General features: G+C 45.5%; 1 protein-coding gene across 7 annotated transcripts in view; it reads right to left on the bottom strand.

The window, feature by feature from the left end:
- REEP1 (receptor accessory protein 1) overlaps positions 1 to 21,701 on the bottom strand; it is a 148,658-nt gene that overhangs the window by 59,419 nt on the left and 67,538 nt on the right. For all 7 annotated transcript variants that reach the window (XR_010178484.1, XR_010178468.1, XM_063925015.1 and 4 more), the window contains exons 2-6: positions 17,481 to 17,553; positions 12,438 to 12,514; positions 9,090 to 9,210; positions 7,501 to 7,614; positions 2,426 to 2,588 (exon numbers count right to left, since the gene is read on the bottom strand). Coding sequence is in view for 5 of the 7 variants with exons in the window: in XM_063925015.1 (XP_063781085.1) it covers positions 2,426 to 2,588; positions 7,501 to 7,614; positions 9,090 to 9,210; positions 12,438 to 12,514; positions 17,481 to 17,553 (548 nt within the window). In the remaining 2 variants the exon portion in view is untranslated. The remainder of the gene's footprint in view (positions 1 to 2,425; positions 2,589 to 7,500; positions 7,615 to 9,089; positions 9,211 to 12,437; positions 12,515 to 17,480; positions 17,554 to 21,701) is intronic.

Genomic DNA, 21,701 nt, shown 5'->3' on the forward strand with positions numbered 1-21,701 from the left:
TAGAATCACATGGCTATAGAAGGAAATATAGACATATTGCTTTCTGGTTTAAATAGGATATTGTAACTTGGCTGTGATGATTGTTGGGTGTTAGTGTTGGTGCCCTGTGGAATCTGTGATGGTAGCTGGGATCTTGTTAATCATAAATACCACCATGCAGTACTTTTGAATATGTGCTGGTAGCAATGGCAGGCTGATACTTGTGAGTACCTGGTGGTCTGGTCTTGTGATAACTCATATGCTCTGGTTATAGAGATACTGAAGTTGTTTGGGATGTGAAATTATGAGATGGTTCTAGGAAGTTGGATTACATTGTGAAAGGTGATTTAGATTGTTTGGAATTGTAAAATCAGAACATATGCATTGTTTTGAGGCTTGGACATTTTGGAATAAAATGGAGTCTAGCTTCTGCCCCATGCGGCATTGTAGGGACGATTGTGTAGCTGGGTGTTGTGTATATAGGGACAGGCAGCATGGGTAAGCTCAAGTACTTTCTAAACAAAGATTCTCAGCATTGATTAACTGCGCAGCGATTGTTCCTCACATGTGTAAGCTTCGCTGCAACGATATTGTCTTTTAATGTTATTGTGAGCCAATCTCTCTCAAATCTCTCTCTCTCTCTTGTCTTCTCATCTTCTCTTATTTCTCCTTAAACTTAACTGTATTGTATTGTAGTGTGTTTCCTGTATAGTTATCTGGTTAGGTGGTTTATGTTATACTGTAGTGTATCATTTGTACTGTGATTCCTTTTTGCAAGTATATTAGTTATAATACATAGTTAATAGGCTTTGGAACCTAAACCAGTATCTGTGTATTTTCTATAGTGTTAAGTGTTCACTTGAGCGTCGGTGACGCTCAAGCAGCTTTGTAGTTAGTCAGGTTACACAAGGTTGCACTTACACCCTGTACTCACATTAAGGTATTCAGTGTATTTCATTGGTATAAGGTTTTAACATAAAGGTATAGTGTGATGAGCGTCTGCATCGCTGGTGACCTCCTCGTGGTCTCGAGCGTAGGCTACGCTACAGCGAATCATTCCCCTAGACATAACCAATAACGTGTCCTGTGATCACTGGGCCGTGAGCGAACGTGACGCTTGAGCGTCTCGCCTACGGCTTAGCGATCGTTACGCAGATAGCGTACCCATACGGTATTTCTTAAGCAAACAGCGTACAGTGTTCTTAGCTTCATAAAGGGTTGTTTATACGACAAGGGAATTTGGCATTGTCAATGGCCTTCAATAGAATGTGTAAAGGCAGCCATTCCTCAATTTCAATTTTGTGGACAATCATAAAATCATTTGGTACAGAGATAAAAAAAATCCGTTGGATGAAAATCTGAAATGTGATTTGAATATGGCATCTACAAATGCCCAGTAGTAAGGATGATTTCATTTCTTACTAGTGACCAATGAAACACAACAATAGTGGAAGAATCACTCTTGCACAAGCTCCAAATATGTTCAAATGCACAGGTCACTCATAAAATTAATTGCTCTGTTTGTTTGTCTGTCTGGTTGTGCATTCGGACACCCCTGCACCGATTGGAATGAAAACAATGCAAGGTGCTCCAGTTGGATCCTGGCCAGGTTTTAGGGGGGTTGGGGCACCGGTTGGATCTCACGGCGGAATGCGTCGAGCAGAACTTTGACCCAGGGAGCCTATACTGGGCTTCCCACTGGATGGATTTGAAAACTTAATGTAACATTGGATCCCAGAAGACATTCTTGGGGATTATGGTCCCAAGAGGTCCTCATGGCTACTGGCGACACCCCAAAAACAAAACCAACACTGGGGCAGTTACATCCAACTCATTGATAACTTAATAACTGGAAAATGTAAACCCGGGCAACGCCGGGTACTTCAGCTAGTTAAATTATAAAATAGCTCCCGACTGTTCAGGGCTCCCCTAAAGATGCGGAGGATGACTGTATGAAGATGCGGGCGAGCGGGAATTATTCAACTTGCTTCATAACTTCTTACCCGTTGATACACAATGATGCAAGTCTCCCCGACATTCCAAAACAAAATGTCCAGTACAGTATGATGTATGTATGTATAGAGAGCTCATCACACAAACGGCCGCCACTGTTTTTGTCCCCAACACATAATTCATCTACACCCAGAGCCGCCCTGTTTCATTAATGTGAGGCAATCCTCTCACAACACCAGAGCTCAGGCTATAATCAGTCCCGTTTCTTTATATAAACTGATCCCCCACCCCAACTATAGTTCCCGTGCCTCCTATAATAAGCCAATAGAAAATTATGAATCTATTATACCTAGAAGAACGGAAATAAAAGAGCAACATGTAGGGTGAGCAGGCCTATGACTGAGGTCGGACATTATAGGTGAGTGATAAAGAAGATGGCGGATGGCAAGGTGATAAGTGGGATGAGACAGTGACATTGGAGGTCTGCACCAACCTGAGGTCTCGCTGCCTTGCGTTGCGCTCCGTGATAGTTTAGACTTGGTGGCTTTGCCTGACGCCCGGGCGATAAGCGGAGATGCTGAGGGACTGTCACCCCGAATGCTGGACAAATCCTGCATGCTGAAACTCCGCAGTCTCTCTGACAGCGCCCCCTGTCCCTGGGGAGAAGGAAGACAGTGGGGTTGTTCAGATACAGGTAACCAATACTACCCTGAAACAGTGATTAGCACTAATATAAGTAACGAGTATGATAAGTCTAACCATGCCACAACTAAGAATACAATAATAGGTATAGAGTGCGGGAAGCTGGAGGTGCGGAACGCTGAGCGAGAATGCCAGTACTTTTAAAGCGCCAATCATTTACAAGGCAAAACCAGGTTGGTTTTGCCTTATAAATGATTGCCACTTTAAAAATATGGGCATTCTCGTATTAAGTCTGGCTTCTCGCACACTATTACAGTTACCCCCTAATCTCAAAAGTTACGTGGTAAAATAATAGACATTGGGGGTCTATTCATGAAGCAGTGAAAAGTGTGGAGAAATGAGCCTGTGGAGAAGTTGCCCATGGCAACCAATCAGCTGCTCCGTACAATTGTATAGTATGCAAATTATACTTCAATGCTGATTGGTTGTCATGGGCAACTTCTCCACTGGCTTACTTCTCCACACTTTTCACTGCTTCATAAAAAGATCCCATTCTTCTTAAATTTTGAAATGATAAATGTATATGAATTATTGTAATTCTTATCTTATGATAAAATCAGTGGAGAGGAATTCTGAATGAGAATCTATAGATAACAAGCAACGTGGCTGTTATGCCCACTGCATCAGACTGGCAGGCTACACAGTGAGGCTTTTGCAGAACGGGGAATATTTAATCCGCACAATGGGGGTAATTCCAAGTTGATCGCAGCAGGAAATTTGTTAGCAGTTGGGCAAAACCATGTGCAGTGCAGGGGAGGCAGATATAACATGTGCAGAGAGCGTTAGATTTGGGTGGGGTGTGTTCAATCTGCAATCTAAATTGCAGTGTAAAATAAAGCAGCCAGTATTTACCCTGCACAGAAACAAAATAACCCACCCAAATCTAACTCTCTCTGCACATGTTATATCTGTGTCCCCACCTGCAGTGCACATGGTTTTGCCCAACTGCTAAAAAAATTCCTGCTGCGATCAACTTGGAATTACCCCCAATAGGCGACTGGGTGAAGATTGGGGTTTCTCACAGACAATGTACTGCTTGCCAACAAGCCAGGACTCTTCTCAAATAATGACATTAGTAAGAAGCCACCTTTACCATTTGTGGCTACAAGTGGAAGGTGAGAGGGATGCTGGGGGTTATACTTTGCTGTAAAGCGCTACAGCTATTAGACTGTACTCATGATGTACAGTAAGCGAGGTAATAGAACAATCAGTTTATTAGCTGATCTGAATACGTGAGTTGGAATGTGGGACACACTGCCCCAGAAATATGTCAGTGTGCACTAAATAACTTACATATAATAAGCTGCATCAACAGAAATGTCCTGAAGGTGTTACCCTGTGAATATGGTCATTCAGAGTTGTTCGCTCGTTGACGATTTTCGCAACGGAGCGATTAAGGCAAAAATGCGCATGCGCATGATACGCAGTGCGCATGCGCTAAGTATTTTAGCACAAAACTTAGTAGATTTAGTCACGTCCGAACAAAGAATTTTCATCGTTGAAGTGATCAGAGTGTGATTGACAGGAAGTGGGTGTTTCTGGGCGGAAACTGACCGTTTTCAGGGAGTGTGCGGAAAAACGCAGGCGTGTCAGGGAAAAACGCGGGAGTGTCTGGAGAAACGGGGGAGTGGCTGGCCGAACGCAGGGCGTGTGTGTGACGTCAAACCAGGAACGAAATGGGCTGAACTGCTCGCAGTGTAGGAGTAAGTCTGGAGCTACTCAGAAACTGCTAAGAATTTTCTATTCGCAATTCTGCTAATCTTTCGTTCGCAATTCTGCTAAACTAAGCTAAGATTCACTCCCAGAGGACGGCGGCCTAGCGTGTGCAATGCTGCTAAAAGCAGCTAGCGAGCGAACAACTCGGAATGAGGGCCATTGTGATCTGAATCTATCTCCATAGGCTCAATGAAAATAAACTATAGTAAATGGCCTGCTCTGTTAGTTACTCCACCAACAACTATAAATACTCCCAATTAGTCTAATAGTCTGCTGCTGCCCTGTTTACACCATTTAGGTGAATAAGGAATTTACTGGGGAGTTTTCACTGGCACAGCTCAGGCTGCAGCATACAGGCCAAGCGGGAAGAGGAGAGTGGGGTGCGCAGTGGGGCCCTTAGGGCGGACTGGCACCCTGGAGCCTGCAGCGAAAAGAGCGTGGAAGATAAAAACAAAATTCTATTTTCATGTTATCTCATCCAATTCATGCCTTATCATATTAATAACGCCAGCAAGGGCAGGGCCTGAATAAGGCTTGGCCAGGAACCACAGAAAAATGCACAGTCATTTCACACCCATCACTTTCAGTTACAGTCAATACGTGTTCTGGAAAATGTGAACTGCATCTGGAATATGAGGGATCAGGAGCTCACTCTGAGGACTGGCAGAGCTGGGGTAATACCACTGTTCTGGCACCCAATCTGCACAACTGTTATGAATTAAATTATTAGTACAATATTTTATTTATATGGTGGCACAAAATCCTGCAGCACCGTATAATAGGGGAGTATTACAGAGATAGCAGATATAATGCAGGACATTGAAGAAACAGAAATGCAAGAGAAATAGGACATTTGCATAAAGGGGGTCATTCCGAGTTGATCGCTCGCTAGCAGTTTTTAGCAGCCGTGCAAACGCATTGTCGTCGCCCACTGGGGAGTGTATTTTCGCTTTGCAGAAGTGCGAACGCCTGTGCAGCAGAGCGCCTGCAAAAACATTTTGTGTAAAACAAGACCAGCCCTGCACTTACTCTTCGTGTGCGATGATTCTAACGTTGGAGGGTTGGCTTTTGACGTCACACACCCGCCCAGCCACGCCTGCGTTTTCCCCGGCACGCCTGCGTTTTTCCAAACACTCCCTGAAAACGGTCAGTTGACACCCAGAAACGCCCCCTTCCTGTCAATCTTCCTGCGTTGTGCCGTGCGACTTAAAGCTTCGCTAGAACCTGTGCAAAACCACAAAGGTCTTTGCACCCGTACGTCACGCGTGCGCATTGTGGTGCATGCGCAGAAATGCAGATTTTTAGCATGATCGCTGCGCTGCGAACGGCAGCTAGCGGTCAACTCGGAATGACCCCAAAAGTATCATACAGGACATGTGAGAGGAACGATACCAGGGAGGCATAGGTCAATGAGATGTAAGCAAACGGGAAGATAGAGGGCCCTGATCATGTGAGCTTGCAATCTAATGGTTGTGCCCACTATCTCTGACCTATGTGGAAAATAGCACCTGTATAGTTCACAATTCTGTTATAGTAGAACACGCTTGTTGTACTCACAAACGTCACGCTTAGGCAGGGTACACATTAAGCTGACGTATCAGCTGCCCGGCCTATCCGGCGATTGATCTAATGTTATAGTCAGTGGCTGCTGCGGCTGACCTATCGGGTGGTCACCTGTACACACAGTCACATGTACCTATATATTGACATGCTATCTCGGCAACAGCCGTACTGCAAGGCCGGTTTGAAATGTCTTTGATCTATGTCGTCCAGACATATCGCATGTACATACATGCCGATCCGCTAATGATATATCGTTCATCGATCGAACAAGTGATAAATCAAAAAGTGTGTACTCAGCCTTAGTCCTCACACTTACTGAGGCAATGATGTAGGGAAACGCTGTATGATATCTGCCTCCGGCACACGCGACTCTCACTGTTCATCTTTCTAAAAGCAGAATAATGGCTCCTAGTTTCTAACTAGTGATCATGAGAACAGGAGATGGGATTGCGAATCATGCTTTGGGTTTGTCAGGATACAGGAGCATTTAATAAGCAGGTGACAAACGATGCTACAGCAATTTTAGGCTATTAGGCTGTACTGATCCACCATATTCCAGTCCCAAATGAAATAGAGAGTAAGTGTGGGCGTTTCTGTGTTTTTACCCCTTTTTTTCCAAATACATAGAGGCGTGTTTCTAGGATGCACTGCACGGCTCTCTGCCGAACACTGCAGATCAGTGGAAGTCGTGTTAGATTAAAGTGCCCATACATCTAGGTTGTAACAGGGAAATTCCCCGTTCAGCTGACATCTTGGTGTGGGGGTGGGGGTGGGGGGGTGTTTGGAGAACGCCAACATTTATGATTTCCCCGACTCACCGATCCCAAACAAAATATGGTCGGGATAAGCAAGTCGGTGATATTGTATGTTTTTCCCTGATCCACCAACAGACTGCTGATCATCAATGGCCGCCGGTCACCGTATTGGAACGCAGATTGGATCAGCAGACTCCCCAGTTCCCGTGTAGATGTATGGCCTGTATTAGTAACTTGCCCTGAGGTTCATACTTTAATGTAGCTGATGAGTCACCTGGGGGAAAGGGGCGGAACACTACACTACCAGGCTCCATAGCAAATTTGGGAGGGGGCGCTGCAGTCTGTTCTGCCATGGTCCTCAACCTGTTTCAGCCTGTCACTGTTCTGACAGGATAGTCTGTGATACAGCGGCAGGATGACCGGGCCCTCACTCATCACTGCACCCCAGATGACTCCGCCACTGCCTGCCATTATGTTAGGCCTCTATAGCAGGCGTATAGTCAGCAGAGGGCGTAAGGATTATACTGTATGAGATAACAACTCTCCGGCAGAGAAGAAACATGTCTACTAATCAGGGCCAGAGTAACAATGGGTCAGAAGGATGAATAAATCCAATAACAAAACACAAATTTATCATTCTGACTTTCTTATGGCAAATTAGCCTTTGTAAGACACATCCGCAGCCTTCTGTGCTGCCATAACGCATGATCCTACACACTCTGGCTGTCTGCATACACAGCAGCCATGACAGCCACACTGCAGGTCTGAGCTGCTAAGAGTCACAACCCAGCCGGGATGCCCGCGGACAGCTAGCGGAGTGCGGCCCACTTACTTTGGCAGCAGCCGTTACCGCGGCACTGGCAGCCACATTGAGCCCTCTCTTCCCAAAGTGGACCAGGGCGTCATAGCTGCGATCCTTTGCCTGGATGAGACACTCGTCAATTTCCTAAAACAAGCAGAAAGACACAATATGTAGACTCACTAAGTACTGCAAGTGGACAATATGCTATAAAAAGGACATGTAAATGTAAAACCCCCAAAAAGGCTTTTTATTTATTTAATGAATGGATGAATGCATTAATGAATGAAGCTGCCATACGTCTTTACATTCAGTGGCCATGTACACTGTCTACCACAGGGCACCTAACAGCAGCTGGATGTGGCCTGCTGAAATGTGTGATGGGTGCCGTATAGGGATAACCGGGCCAGCACCGTCCTCAGTCTGACCAATGTCTGCAGATTATGGGGGAGATATATCAAGCTTTCTCTAGAAGACAAGTGGAGAAGTTGCCCCTAGCAACCAATTAGCTTATTGCTATAATTTATCAAGTACACTATCTAAAATGATATATTGAATCTCACTGGTTGCTATGGGCAATTTTTTTCCACCTGTCCCCCTTAAATGTTTGATACATCTCCCCATCAGATTTGGGGTCTATTTACTAAGCCCTGGATGGAGGTAAAGTGGTCATAGATAAAGTACCAGCCAATCAGCTCCTAACTGTCATTTTTCAAACACAGCTTGTGACATGGCAGTTAGGAGCTGATTGGCTGGTACTTTATCTCTGTCCACTTTATCTCCATCCAAGGCTTAGTAAATAGACTCCTTATTAATTGCTTATACACTATGGTGGTCATTCCGAGTTGTTCGCTCGCTAGCTGTTTTTAGCAGCCTTGCAAACGCTATGCAGCCTCCCACCGGGGGTGTATTTTAGCTTAGCAGAAGTGCGAACGAAAGGATCGCAGAGCGGCTACAAAATAATTTTGTGCAGTTTCATAGTAGCTTAAAACCTACTCAGCGCTTGCGATGACTACAGACTGTTCAGTTCCTGTTTTGATGTCACAAACCCGTCCAGCGTTCGCCCAGCCACGCCTGCGTTTTTCCTGGCACGCCTGCGTTTTTTCGAACATCCCTGAAAACGGTCAGTTGACACCCAGAAACGCCCACTTCATGTCAATCACTCTGCGGCCAGCAGTGCGATTGAAAAGCTTCGCTAGACCTTGTGTGAAACTACATCTGTCGTTGTAATAGTACGTTGCGCATGCGCATTGCACCGCGTATACGCAGAAGTGCCGGTTTTTTTTTGCCTCATCGCGCTGCACAGCGAACGAATGCAGCTAGCGATCAATTCGGAATGACCACCTATATACTATTAAACTGCATTGACATTGCCCCGATGACAGGGCGGTGGGGGCAGGGGTCATAACTTTTGCCCCCAACCAATGAAATATGAAATAAGAGTATTTTGGTTCAATTCTGTTAGAGTTAGATACATTATACTAAAAAGGGTATTTGACCAATGATTACAGACACATTCACTGAAATAAAAAGAGGCCGTGGGGCTTTTATATTTATCTATGAAATGTACGTATTTGTAAATACAGGAAATAAGAATGACCTGACGTCTGAGCTGACTTTACCTTTTCTTTAGAGGACAATGTGGGGTGTACAAATTTCCGATACAGTAGACTTGATCCTTTCGTGTAAGGAGACAGCAGCCAGGCCACGAAGGCTATTTTCAGCTCGTAGTAAAATGGCAGCCTAGCAGATAGAAGGATAGTTATTACCATACATATGGGGACAATAAATACAGTATGTTACCTCAGAGACTGCCCCACAGTGAGACAATACATGTCATTTGTAGTACTATTTCTGAGGGCACGAGGAAGACACTGCTGAATGCAGACAATGCGATACAACCGGATAACATGGGGGGCAATGTGACAACCAGTATGGCAGTGCTCCCTACGTTTTATGCAACCCATGCACATGGGTGGTCATTCCGAGTTGATCACACGCAGCAACTTTTTGCTGCTCGTGCGATCAACTAGACGCCACCTATGGGGGAGTGTCTTTTAGCATAGCATGACTGCGATCGATTGTGCAGCCCTGCTATGCTAAAAAAGTTTCAAGCAAAACAAGACCAGGGTCAGACCTACTTACCCTGTGCGACGGATCCAGCGACAAAGGTCCCGGGATTGACGTCAGACATCCGCCCTCCAAACGCCTGGACAAGCCTGCCTTCGGATCTCCACGCCCGGAAAATGGTGAGCAGACGCCCCGGAACGCCTCCCCGCCGTCAATCTTCTTGCGATCGCCGCTGCGATCACTTTCAGTGCTGGCGGCGTCGCTGCCTGGCGACGATCGTCGACAGGCAACGCCGCGCGTGCGCATTGCAGCCGCCGCGCAGCTGCAGTCCCTACCCGTTCGCACCGCAGCGAAGAACCGCTGCATGCGAACGGGTCAGAATGACCCCCATACTACACATACTGCACACAAAGCTGACCAGTATAATTCATGTCTGGACGCACTGCATACATACAGTATATGAATTGGGCCCTTTGTGTGGGAAATATTATGCACAATTATTTTTTATTTTTTTGTGCTGTAACTGTAGATGCAGTTGCTTATCTTACTCAGGGCGAGATGTACCAAACATTGGAGAGAGATAAAGCAGAGAGAGATAAAGTACCAACCAATAAGCTCCTACCTGTCATTTTACAGGCTGTGTTTGATACAAGGCAGTTAGGAACAGATTGGTTGGCACTTTGGGGTCTATATATGGGGGACATGTACTAAGCAGTGATAAAAGTGGAGAAGTGAGCCAGTGGAGAGTTGCCCATGGCAACCAATCAGCTGCTCTGTATACTTTTATAGTATGCAAATTATAAATGTTACTGGCTCACTTCTCCACTTTTATCACTGCTTAGTACATCTCCCCCAGTGCTAAGACTTAGGGGTCTATTCATGAATCAGTGAAAAGTGTGGAGAAGTGAGCCAGCGGAGAAGTTGCCCATGGCAACCAATCAGCACTGAAGTAACATTTATAATTTGCATACTATACAATTGTACGAAGCAGCTGATTGGTTGCCATGGGCAACTTCTCCACAGGCTCACTTCTCCACACATTTCACTGCTTCATGAATAGACCCCTTGGAGAGAGATAAAGTGGACGGAGATAAAGTACCAAATAACCAGCTCCTAACTGTCATGTTTAAAACATCTCAGTCCACTTTATCTCACTCCAAAGTTTAGTACATATACCCCATCTCTCTTCAAGGCTTGATACATCTCCCCCTTAGTGTCAATGGCCTGTCACTTTTCACTACGCTTTATATTACAATTTGGTAAGGGCCAGTGATGTGGCTTGAGGTGTTAAGATCAGCCCGGCACATGCACCGCACAGAAGAGGCTTCTGCTTACAATGGGTGCCCCCAGGAGACTAGAACAGTGTTGCCAGACCTTTATCAGTAGTAGGTGGAGTCAAGGACGCCATAGAGGCCGCAGCCCCCACACCTCCTGCAGTCCAGCCACTGCTGCAAACAATAGGTACTTGGTATTATTAATAAGAGTCTTATCACCAGGTAACCTAGGTACACAAGTGAATGGAACACTAAGGGGGAGATGTACTAAGCAGTGATAAAAGTGGAGAAGTGAGCCAGTGGAGAAGTTGCCCATGACAACCAATCAGCATTGACATAACATTTATAATTTGCATACTATAAAAGTTTACAGAGCAGCTGATTGGTTGCCATGGGCAACTTCTCCACTGGCACACTTCTCCACTTTTATCACTGCTTAGTACATCCCCCCCTTAATAACAATTGTGATTTTGCACAATAAAATGAGTCTAAAAATCAGATCAATGAGTCATCTATTATCCAACAAGCACAGTCACAGCTCTTTCCTTTCCTTTATTCCCATGTATGCTGTCACCGCTTTGGCAGTCTTTAGGCTATGGACATATGGACAGCAATCATGGCGGTTACGGTCGCGCTTGGTATTTCAGCACTCGCGCGTACCGGGTGCTGGGACACAGCATGTGTGTTATAGGCAGGCGTCCAGCTGGCCACTTGTCACTAGCCATACTCACAGGATATATAGACAAATTTAATATATATTTGCACAGATCATGATGTATTGTGACTTAGCGGGAGATGCGTCCATCCTTCTAAAGAGGGCGATCGGAGGTGTTGTATGTAACAATCAATCAGTTTCTGGCTAACATTGTACTGTAGCTACAACGTAATTGGTTGCTACGGGCAACACCTCCACTTTAGCAGGTTGGACCCATCCCCCCTTAATCAAATGACGCTTCTCTGCCTGTACGCATCTCAGTGAATCGTAGATGGAGAAATGGACGACTTATGAGGTATTTATCTATGAGGTTCAGCAGCAGATATACATGCTCTGTAGAAAGGCCTCTGGGTACAAATTATTATAAAGTGCAAATTAAGGTGTACACATGTGTTTCTAAATGGAAGAAAATGCGAGCGTTTTTTACATAAACGTCTATACTGACAAAATGGAGGCTTTGAGGTGAAAATTTAAAGAGGCGCTAAGTTTATGTGTAAAGCCTGGTGCGCTTTACACTTAGGGGGGGATTTGATTGTTTTCTCTCGCCCGCAACTCCCGTATATTTGTATGTGCCTCGGCACAATTGCCCTGGGTGCCCATTACTTATCGCGCATGTTGCGCCCAGATGCACCGTAAAGCGGCTAAACCCGTGCAAACTATTGGATGCGATGCACCCAAAAGCCCAAATAATGGGCACTCAGCGGCAAAAACAACTGATTATATCACTTTAGACGAGAGCCGCGTCAGCGCGGAACAATCGAATTCCCCCCTAATGTTAGTGCTGCTTTACATTTTTACCTCAAATCTGCCGAGACTACTGCCCAGCCACGTGTCCCCCCATGACCAGACCTGTTGGGAGGTATATAGCACACACACAAGAGAGCAGCAGGATGCCATTAATATATACTTACCAACACAGGAATAGGTCTGTAAATGTTTCTAGTGTCATGAATAGTGCAAATATGATCCAGTACATCATCCATTTTACCTGGTAAAATAAAAAACAAAAGAAGTAATGTAATCAGTCTTTACTTCTCTAATGCTATATAATATGCCCTCAGGTCAGCCGAGTAAATCTGTGCAGGGCACCGCTATACGTAGGCACCGCCAGGGTTAGGCCACGACAGTCATGGTTGTCAGGAACATCTCAGAGTGTTAGGGTTTATGGACAAAATATAAAATACTTGTTTAATGCACATTTTATATCCGTTTAATACAAGAACACTATGCCACAGATGCGGAGATAGACACATCTGTGGCAGCATTTCAAGCGCGCCACGGCACGGCCTACTACCACATACTAATCCGAGTTTCTACCCATCTGTGCCGATTACCCGTCCATCTTCATGCGGATGGCTGTGCCACCCACTATATTTTCAATATCCATAGTATTGGGAACTTATACTCCAAGATAATATACTGGGCGCAAAAGATTCTTCAGAAACAGGCTTCCAAGAAACGCACGTTTCACACAAAGGGGGAGATGTACTAAACCTTGGAGAGAGATAAAGCAAAGAGAGATACACTACCAACCAATCAGCTCCAGTCATATTTCAAGCACAGCTTGTAACATAGCAGCTAGGAGCTGATTGGTTGGTACTTTATCTCTGTCCACGCCTTGATACATTTCCCCCAAAAGAGAGATCTGTCAATCCATCTGCACGTCCAATCTCCATCCACGTGCGTATGATGGTATGGCACCTGCACATTCCACAGGCGCGTCGCCAAACTGCGACAGAATGGTGCGAAAATTTGGATCGCTAGGCATACGCAAGGAGATTGACAGGAAGCGGGCGTTTGTGGGTGGAAACTGGCCGTTTTCTGGGAGTGTCAGGAAAAACACAGGCGTTCCCAAGTGTTTTCAAGGAGGTTGTGTGACGTCAGCTCCGGCCCTGATCAGCCTGATTTCTTCACACTGTAGGAGTAAGTCCTGGGCTAGGCACAGACTGCAGACACTGGAAAAATCATTCGATGGTGAGTGAGTTGCGAACGGATTTGCAGCTGTCCGCTGTCTGGCGGAGTTTTTGCACGGCGTACACATGCATTTGCACACTTGCATGGGGCGGGTTTCATCTCTCTATGGGCGGCGGCTATCTGATCGCAGACCTCTGCAAATTTGCAGCACAGAAATCAGGTCTGAATTAGGCCCTATGGTACTATGTATTATCAATTTAGAAACACATTTAAATAGCTACTCGTCCTTTCTTAACATTTTGGGCAGTAATCTAATCCTGTCAACCGTTCCTGTAATCCCCCCAACCATGGCCACAACATGTTGAAACCATGCCCCCAAATCTTTAGGCCCTCACACAAATTTGTGTTCTGCAAATTGGGACTGCACTGAGAACATTTAGTGGGACATGTACTAAGCTGTGATAAAAGTGGAGAAGTGAGCCAGTGGAGAAGTTGCCCATGGCAACCAATCAGCTGCTCTGTATACTTTTATAGTATGCAAATTAGAAATGTTACATCAATGCTGATTGGTTGCCATGAGCAACTTCTCCACTGGCTCACTTCTCAACTTTTATCACTGCTTAGTAAATGTCCCCCTTAGACTACTGTAGATGAGAGATATTTCATTTATGATGGATCAGATCCTGCAGGTGACGGCTTCATATTATTTGACAGTGCATGGAAAGTCCTTTATATTAACTACATTCTGACACGGAAATGATATAACACCAGTCCTGACTGCTGGGATTGTCCAGTGCTGGAACTGCAAGTGGTGCCATCTCTTCTTCTAATGGCAGCGGGTGTGGCGGGCAGTATGGCACCTGCAAAGGTCGCCGGGCCAAGCGGGTGCCATCCGCCCAGCTGGTAGATTGAGTTCACAGTCATAACAAAAGCTATAATGTACTTAATGAGCCATTCGCACTTTCACTGCGCAATAAATAATAAAAGGTTCTTTGCTAAATTGCTGCACTTTATGACTAATTCTGAATGCTGCTTTTAATGTGAATAGCAAACAATAGGAAGATGAAAGTGTGCACAGAAAAACATATAAAATACGATACAGCTTAGCCACCAAGATCGCATCCAAGAACCGCACTGGAACACATTCCGGCTTCTCTAAGGGTCGTTCTTTGATTTTTTTCCTCTTTGTGTTGCAAATAGATTTTTCCATCTTAAATGTGGTTTTCTATTTCGCTGTGTAGGTCTCACGCTGCTTTTGCAGGAAATTTCAGACATGTTTAATTAACAGTTTCCATGCCAGGGGCCAAGTCACATGTTCCCACATTAACCACTGCACACGTCACTGGCAATGGGGAGACTGGAATTATCAGTTATCCACACTGAAGTGTGAGCCAAGCTGCTCCTTATCTCCCTGCAGACACACATAGCGTGTTACTAGAGCCCAATGTAACCAGCAATAACCAACGTACACTGACTTTACATTTACCCACTGGTTCAGATGTCAGCTGGAAAGCTGCCTGTGCACTACAGGGACATAGCGATCACACTGCACCGTGCATTCTAGACTAAGACACAGCGATCACACTGCACCGTGCATTCTAGACTAAGACACAGCGATCACACTGCACCGTGCATTCTAGACTAAGACACAGCGATCACACTGCACTGTGCATTCTAGACTAAGACACAGCGATCACACTGCACCGTGCATTCTAGACTAAGACACAGCGATCACACTGCACCGTGCATTCTAGACTAAGACACAGCGATCACACTGCACCGTGCATTCTAGACTAAGACACAGCGATCACACTGCACCGTGCATTCTAGACTAAGACACAGCGATCACACTGCACCGTGCATTCTAGACTCAGACACAGCGATCACACTGCACCACAGGTCCTAGACTCAGACACAGCGATCACACTGCACCATGCATTCTAGACTCAGGCACAGCGATCACACTGCACTGTGCATTCTAGACTCAGACACAGCGATCTTACAGCACCGTGCGTTCTACGCTTAGACACAGTGATCACACTGCACCGTGCATCATAGAATAAGACACAGCGATCACGCTGCACCGTGTGTCCTACGATCAGGCACCAAGATCACACTGAATTACGTGCCCTACACTCAGACACAGCGATTACACTGCCAAGGACACATGGCTGCCATCAGAAATTGGGGGGTCACTAACCCTCTTTGTCTTCACAAAGGTGTTTCACCCTGTTTGCAGCAGATAACAATGGCGTACGATCAGGCCTTCTGCTTCTATAGCCCATACAATGTAACGTGCGGCATACATTAAGAGGCCACCAGAACTGGTCTCCGATTCAGAATTATCTGTGATTAGATGCACTGGTGTCCATCTGTGGGACTGAACAGGTCTGCCCTTTTCTATGTTCTGCTTTGGCATCCAGTAGCCATTTATGACCACAGGCCGTGCATGTTTTTTGCCTGCTGGCCCCCTCTGTGCGCACTTTAACAGCTGCCGCCCGCCAACAGTTCACCAGTGTAGCTATTTGGCTAATGCACCGCTGCTGCGAGTGTCAACAGTCATTCTATGTTCAAAGACCGTGGGCCAGATGTACTAAGCTTGAAAAGTGATAAATATCACTGTGATAAAGCACCAGCCAATCGGCTCCTAACTGTCATTTTTCAAACACAGCGTGTGACATGGCAGTTAGGAGCCGATTGGCTGGTGCTTTATCACAGTGATATTTATCACTTTTCAGGCTTAGTACATCTCCCCCCATAACATTGCTCCATTCACCCATTATTTCCTGAGTGGTGCACATTAGTCTCTGCATACCCTCGCCTTTTAATTCTTATACAGACATAGTATGTTAGCATTATCCGGGGAATAGCTACTTTGTATAAAATCACATGGTGGGCGTAATAATTTTGCCAGTCAGTGTAAGTAGAACTCCAGGCTTGTTCATTCTGTTGAGGGGCCATTGCTATATTAAGCTTTGAGAAATCAGTGTCAAGCGAGTAAACTTCCACCTCATAGTGTGTCTCTATTACTGGCTGAGTTGTACAAGCAGCAGCCATTTTGCTGGAGACCAAAAGTGCACTGAGACCTATGTATTGTATAAAAAAAAAAATCTCTGCCACTAAGGTTTCCGTATGACTGGAAAGTAAAGCATTGGATGAGATCATCAGCACGGAGCCCCAAAATGGCTGGTCCAGCTAAGCACAGCGGTCCCACTGATTTCAGCGGGATTTCTTGCACCCGGAATAGTGATGACTTCTACGATCACAAGTGGATGGATGGAGCAGTTGCACAAATGGGACAAAGGGGAAATGTACTTAGCAGTGAAAAGTATGGAGAAGTGAGCCACTGGAGACGTTGCCCATGGCAACCAATCAGCTGCTCTGTATAATTTTATAGTATGCAAATTGTAAATGTTACTTCAGTGTTGATTTTTTGCAGTGGGCAACTTTTCCATTGGCTCACTTCTCCACACTTTTCACTGCTTAGTACATCACCCACTAACTCTGATCACTGGCGACTATGCGCATTTATTCCCATGCACTCCATGCATTTGCTGGTGACCTGCGAGCAACTGTAGAACACTTACACCAACCTGTCTGTGACCTCATGGGAACAACGCGTACTTCTAACACTCTATAGACTAAGGGATACATTTACTAAGCAGTGATAAGAGCGGAGACGTGAGCCAGTGGAGAAGTTGCCCATGGCAACCAATCAGCACTGACGTAACATCTATAATTTGCATACTATAAAATGATACAGAGCTGCTGATTGGTTGATGGGGAAATATCTCCACTGGCTCACTTCTGCGCTCTTATCACTGCTTAGTAAATGTCCCCCTATAGGAGAGAAATAATGAGTTAGCGATGTGAAGTGTGAGACCCCAGTAATAATTATCAGTGTTGTATATTCAGTAGCAGCAATACAATGTGCTAGATGTTATATCATAGGAACAGCATCTACAGTATATGGTAATGTATGTGTGAGTGAACTCGGGTACCCTCGTATGCATAGGCAGTAAGACAAAAACACTACTTACATATTCCTTAATATCTTTGGACTTCACAGCTTTGTAGGAATAATACGCAGGATAGAGAGTGCCAAATATCAGCCTGCAATGAGAGAGACAAAATAATGAGGCAAGAATTTGATATTACAGGGAGTGTTCCCTGGTCAGACACATACCAGGCTGGCTAGCATCAGGAATCATCTGTATTACTGTGCTACACTACTTTCCACATCACAACATAGGTGTTTTTTGCCATTTCAAGGGCAAACCTGTATGCTATAATTCATATCTATTGTCACATAGACATATCGCTAAATCATGTTATACTGTATCACTAGAATGTTCAGAGTAAGGGGTACTGTATATTTACTAAAGCTCCTAAAATTGAAAAGTGGGGATGCTGCCCATAGCAACCAATCAGGGCCCTCATTCCGAGTTGTTCGCTCGCTAGCTGCTTTTAGCAGCATTGCACACGCTAGGCCGCCGCCCTCTGGGAGTGTATCTTAGCATAGCAGAATAGAAAACGAAAGATTAGCAGAACTGCTACTAAGTATTTCCTTGCAGTTTCTGAGTAGCTCCAGACCTACTCCTAGATTGCGATCAGCTCGGTTCGTTTAGTTCCTGGTTTGACGTCACAAACACGCCCTGCGTTCGCCCAGCCACTCCCCCATTTCTCCAGACACTCCCGCGTTTTTCCCTGACACGCCTGCGTTTTTTAGCACACTCCTGGAAAACGCTCAGTTATCACCCTGAAACGCCCCTTTCCTGTCAATCATTCACCGATCAGCAGTGCGACTTAAAAGCGCTGCACGAACACCAGCAAATCTACTAAGCTTTGTGTAAAATAACTTAGCGCATGCGCTCTGCGTACCATGCGCATGCGCATTTAGCAACAAATCGCAGCATAGCGAAAATCGGCAACGAGCGAACAACTCGGAATGACCACCCAGATTCTACCTATCATTTTCGAGGATGCAATAGAGAAATGATAGACAGAATCTGGTTGGTTGTTAAGGGCAACATCACCACTTTTCATTTTGGAAGCTCTAGCAAATTTACCGCTAAGGGGGGTATTCATTTAGTGCCATTTTTTGGGGGGGCTAGCCAAAAAAAACGGCACTTATTCGACTTTGTGTATTCAATTGCAAACACGTGGATCAGCAGCGAATTTGCTGATGCACTTGGTTTTCGCCCTGTGCCAGATTTTTCGACCAGTCAAAAAAATGGCACTGGCATTGAATAGTGTTGAATGTAAATTCGACACTATTCGACTTTCACCTGAGGAACATAGCCAGAATCAAGCACTTAATTCCCTCAGATGATCTGCCAAAAGTCATCCACGCATTTGTATCATCTCGATTAGACTACTGTAATGCCCTCTACCTTGGTCTCCCAGCAAAAGAATTGCACCGCTTACAGCTGGTGCAAAACACAGCTGCCAGGCTGTTAACCAACCAGCCCCGTTCTAGCCACATAACACCCATACTCTACTCCCTTCACTGGCTGCCTGTAAGATGGCGAATCATCTTCAAGATTGGCCTACTGAGTTTCAAAGCACTACATGACCAGGGCCCAAGGTACCTGAAGCAGCTTCTGACCCCATACTTCCCCACTCGATTACTGCGATCTGTAGATGAAGGACTTTTAGCAGTACCTAGAATCTCCCGTAATTCATCTGGGGGTCGAGCTTTTAGTCATGCGGCTTCGACTCTATGGAACTCACTTCCCCGCACAGTGCGAGAGGCCCCAACTATAGAATCCTTCAAAAGTAGACTCAAGACTTTCCTTTTTACTCAAGCATTCCCATGATTGTCCCTTTAGTATCTCCATGCTTCTGTATTTTATGAAAATCTGTTCTGTACTTCATTATTTTCTGTACTACATTATGCTATGTATCTGTTAAGCACCTTGAGCCCTATTGGAGAAAGAGCGCCATATAAATAAAATTATTATTATTATTATTATTATTATTATTATTAAATTCGACATAAAGACTGGGCGAAAAGTGCTGTTTTTTTGGTAGAAAAAAACTGCACTAATTGAATACCCCCCCCCCCCAAATGTCATATATGACAAAGAATGCATCTCAACAGGGAATCTGTGAAAGAGGAAGCTTCAGGGTAACTTAAAGTCCAGCCATCTTTATCACCGAGTGAGTGCAGCTAATTCATCACCGAGTAAGTGCAACTAATTCATCACCGAGTAAGTGCAGCTAATTCATCACCGAGTGAGTGCAGCTAATTCATCACCGAGTGAGTGCAGCTAATTCATCACCGAGTGAGTGCAGCTAATTCATAGGCAGGACCAATACTCATGAGAGTGCATACTCACTGGAATACCATGTATGTCACTAATACACTTCTATGTAGACTTAGTAGGGGTGTAGTACGGCTGACCGGCGGTCTCCTGACCGCCGGTCAGCTTACCGACGCCGGGATCCCGGCGGGGAGGGGAAAGTGCAGCAAGCCCCTTGGCCGTTTTATGGGTGTGTGTGAAAAAACGCTGCCGTTTCTGGGAAAAACGCGGGAGTGTCTGAAGAAACGGGGGAGTGTCTGGGCGAACGCTGGGTGTGTTTGTGACGTCAAACCAGGAACGAAACTGACTGAACTGATCGCAGATGCCGAGTAAGTCTGGAGCTACTCAGAAACTGCTAAGAAGTGTCTATTCGCAATTTTGAGAATCTTTAGTTCGCAATTTTACTATGCTAAGATTCACTCCCAGTAGGCGGCGGCTTAGCGTGTGCAATGCTGCTAAAAGCAGCTTGCGAGCGAACAACTCGGAATGAGGGCCATTGTTCCAACCAATCAGGGAATGGAACGCTATCAGGGAATGGAAGTCCAACTCTGCTTTTACTGAGGCGTGAAGAAGAAAAGAGCGAAACCCCTGCACAATACATGCCAGGCTGAACTAGATGCCACTAGAGTCACAAAAACACAGCTACTATGTCACACACTAAAATAGCAAACTCACCCTGCTTGTACGCTGCAATAATCACTGTCACAGCAGTGCACAGCTGACAACCAATCAGAGGCTCCCTGCGGCCACAGTACATGCACTAATTATCCAGAACATCTGCAGAACACCTTCATTTTCAGAAGCCGGGTAATCCACCTCTTCCCTGGTCCTGGAGTCCCGATGCCAGCTCATCTCAGCCCCAGTGATAGCTGTGTGGATCTCACATGTCTGTCACAATATACATACTGTATGTGACACGATAGTTCTGGGTGTGTCACACTGATGTGCATGTGCCATGTCACTTTCTGGGCAGTACCCCTCTCTCTATGACCCACACGGCCTCTATTCTATTCATGTACTGTTAGGCCTTACAGCTTTACATTGCAATACCATCTTTCTCCAACATGTTCCTTGTGTTTACTACAGCCTACCCTACTCCTGATATTCACACTCTGGGGTCATTTATCAACAAGTGATAAAACTTGTTGTGAATAATAAAACTCGTTGCATATGATAAATGGTGCTCCAGCCAATCAGCTCCCAACCGTCATTTTGCAAACACATGACATTTAGGAGCTGATTGGCTGGAGCACCATTTATCGTATGCAACAGGTTTTATCATTCACAGAGTTGTATCACTTGTTGATAAATGGGCCCCTCTGTAATCCATCACTACTGCCCAATATCCACACTGAGCAACACTCTAGCCCTCCCTTCTCCAAATAGACTGTAAGCTCTCTCACAATTAAGGCCCTTTGTGGTCAGTCTATATTTACTGTGTAGACCTTGTATGTCCCGATTTCTGTATGTTCTGCTTTACCAGACTACAGCTCTGCACACTGACACCTTACAAGTCAACGACAACAATAACACATAAATAAAACAAACAAGGATAGGAGTAGGAAATAGGTCATTTTTGCCATAAATACGATTTTTTATTATTTATTACCAGTTATTTATATAGCGCACACATATTCCGCAGCGCTTTACAGAGAATATTTGGCCATTCACATCAGTCCCTGCCCCAGTGGAGCTTACAATCTGGATGGGTGGTCTTCAGTATGCTGACTGTTGGGATCCCGGAGCACAGTATACCGACGCCGGAATCCCGACAGCCGGCATACCGACACTTTTTCTCCCTCGTGGGGGTCCACGACCCCCCTGGAGGCAGAATAAAATAGCGTGGCGCGCCACCGTGCCCGCAGCGCTTCGAGCCTGCAAAGGGGCTCATTTGCGCTCGCCACGCTGTCGGTATGCCGGCAGTCGGGCTCCCGGGGCCGGTATGCTGGTCGCTGG

Source organism: Pseudophryne corroboree, chromosome 1, assembly GCF_028390025.1.
Source record: "Pseudophryne corroboree isolate aPseCor3 chromosome 1, aPseCor3.hap2, whole genome shotgun sequence".
Classification (NCBI taxonomy): domain Eukaryota; kingdom Metazoa; phylum Chordata; class Amphibia; order Anura; family Myobatrachidae; genus Pseudophryne; species Pseudophryne corroboree.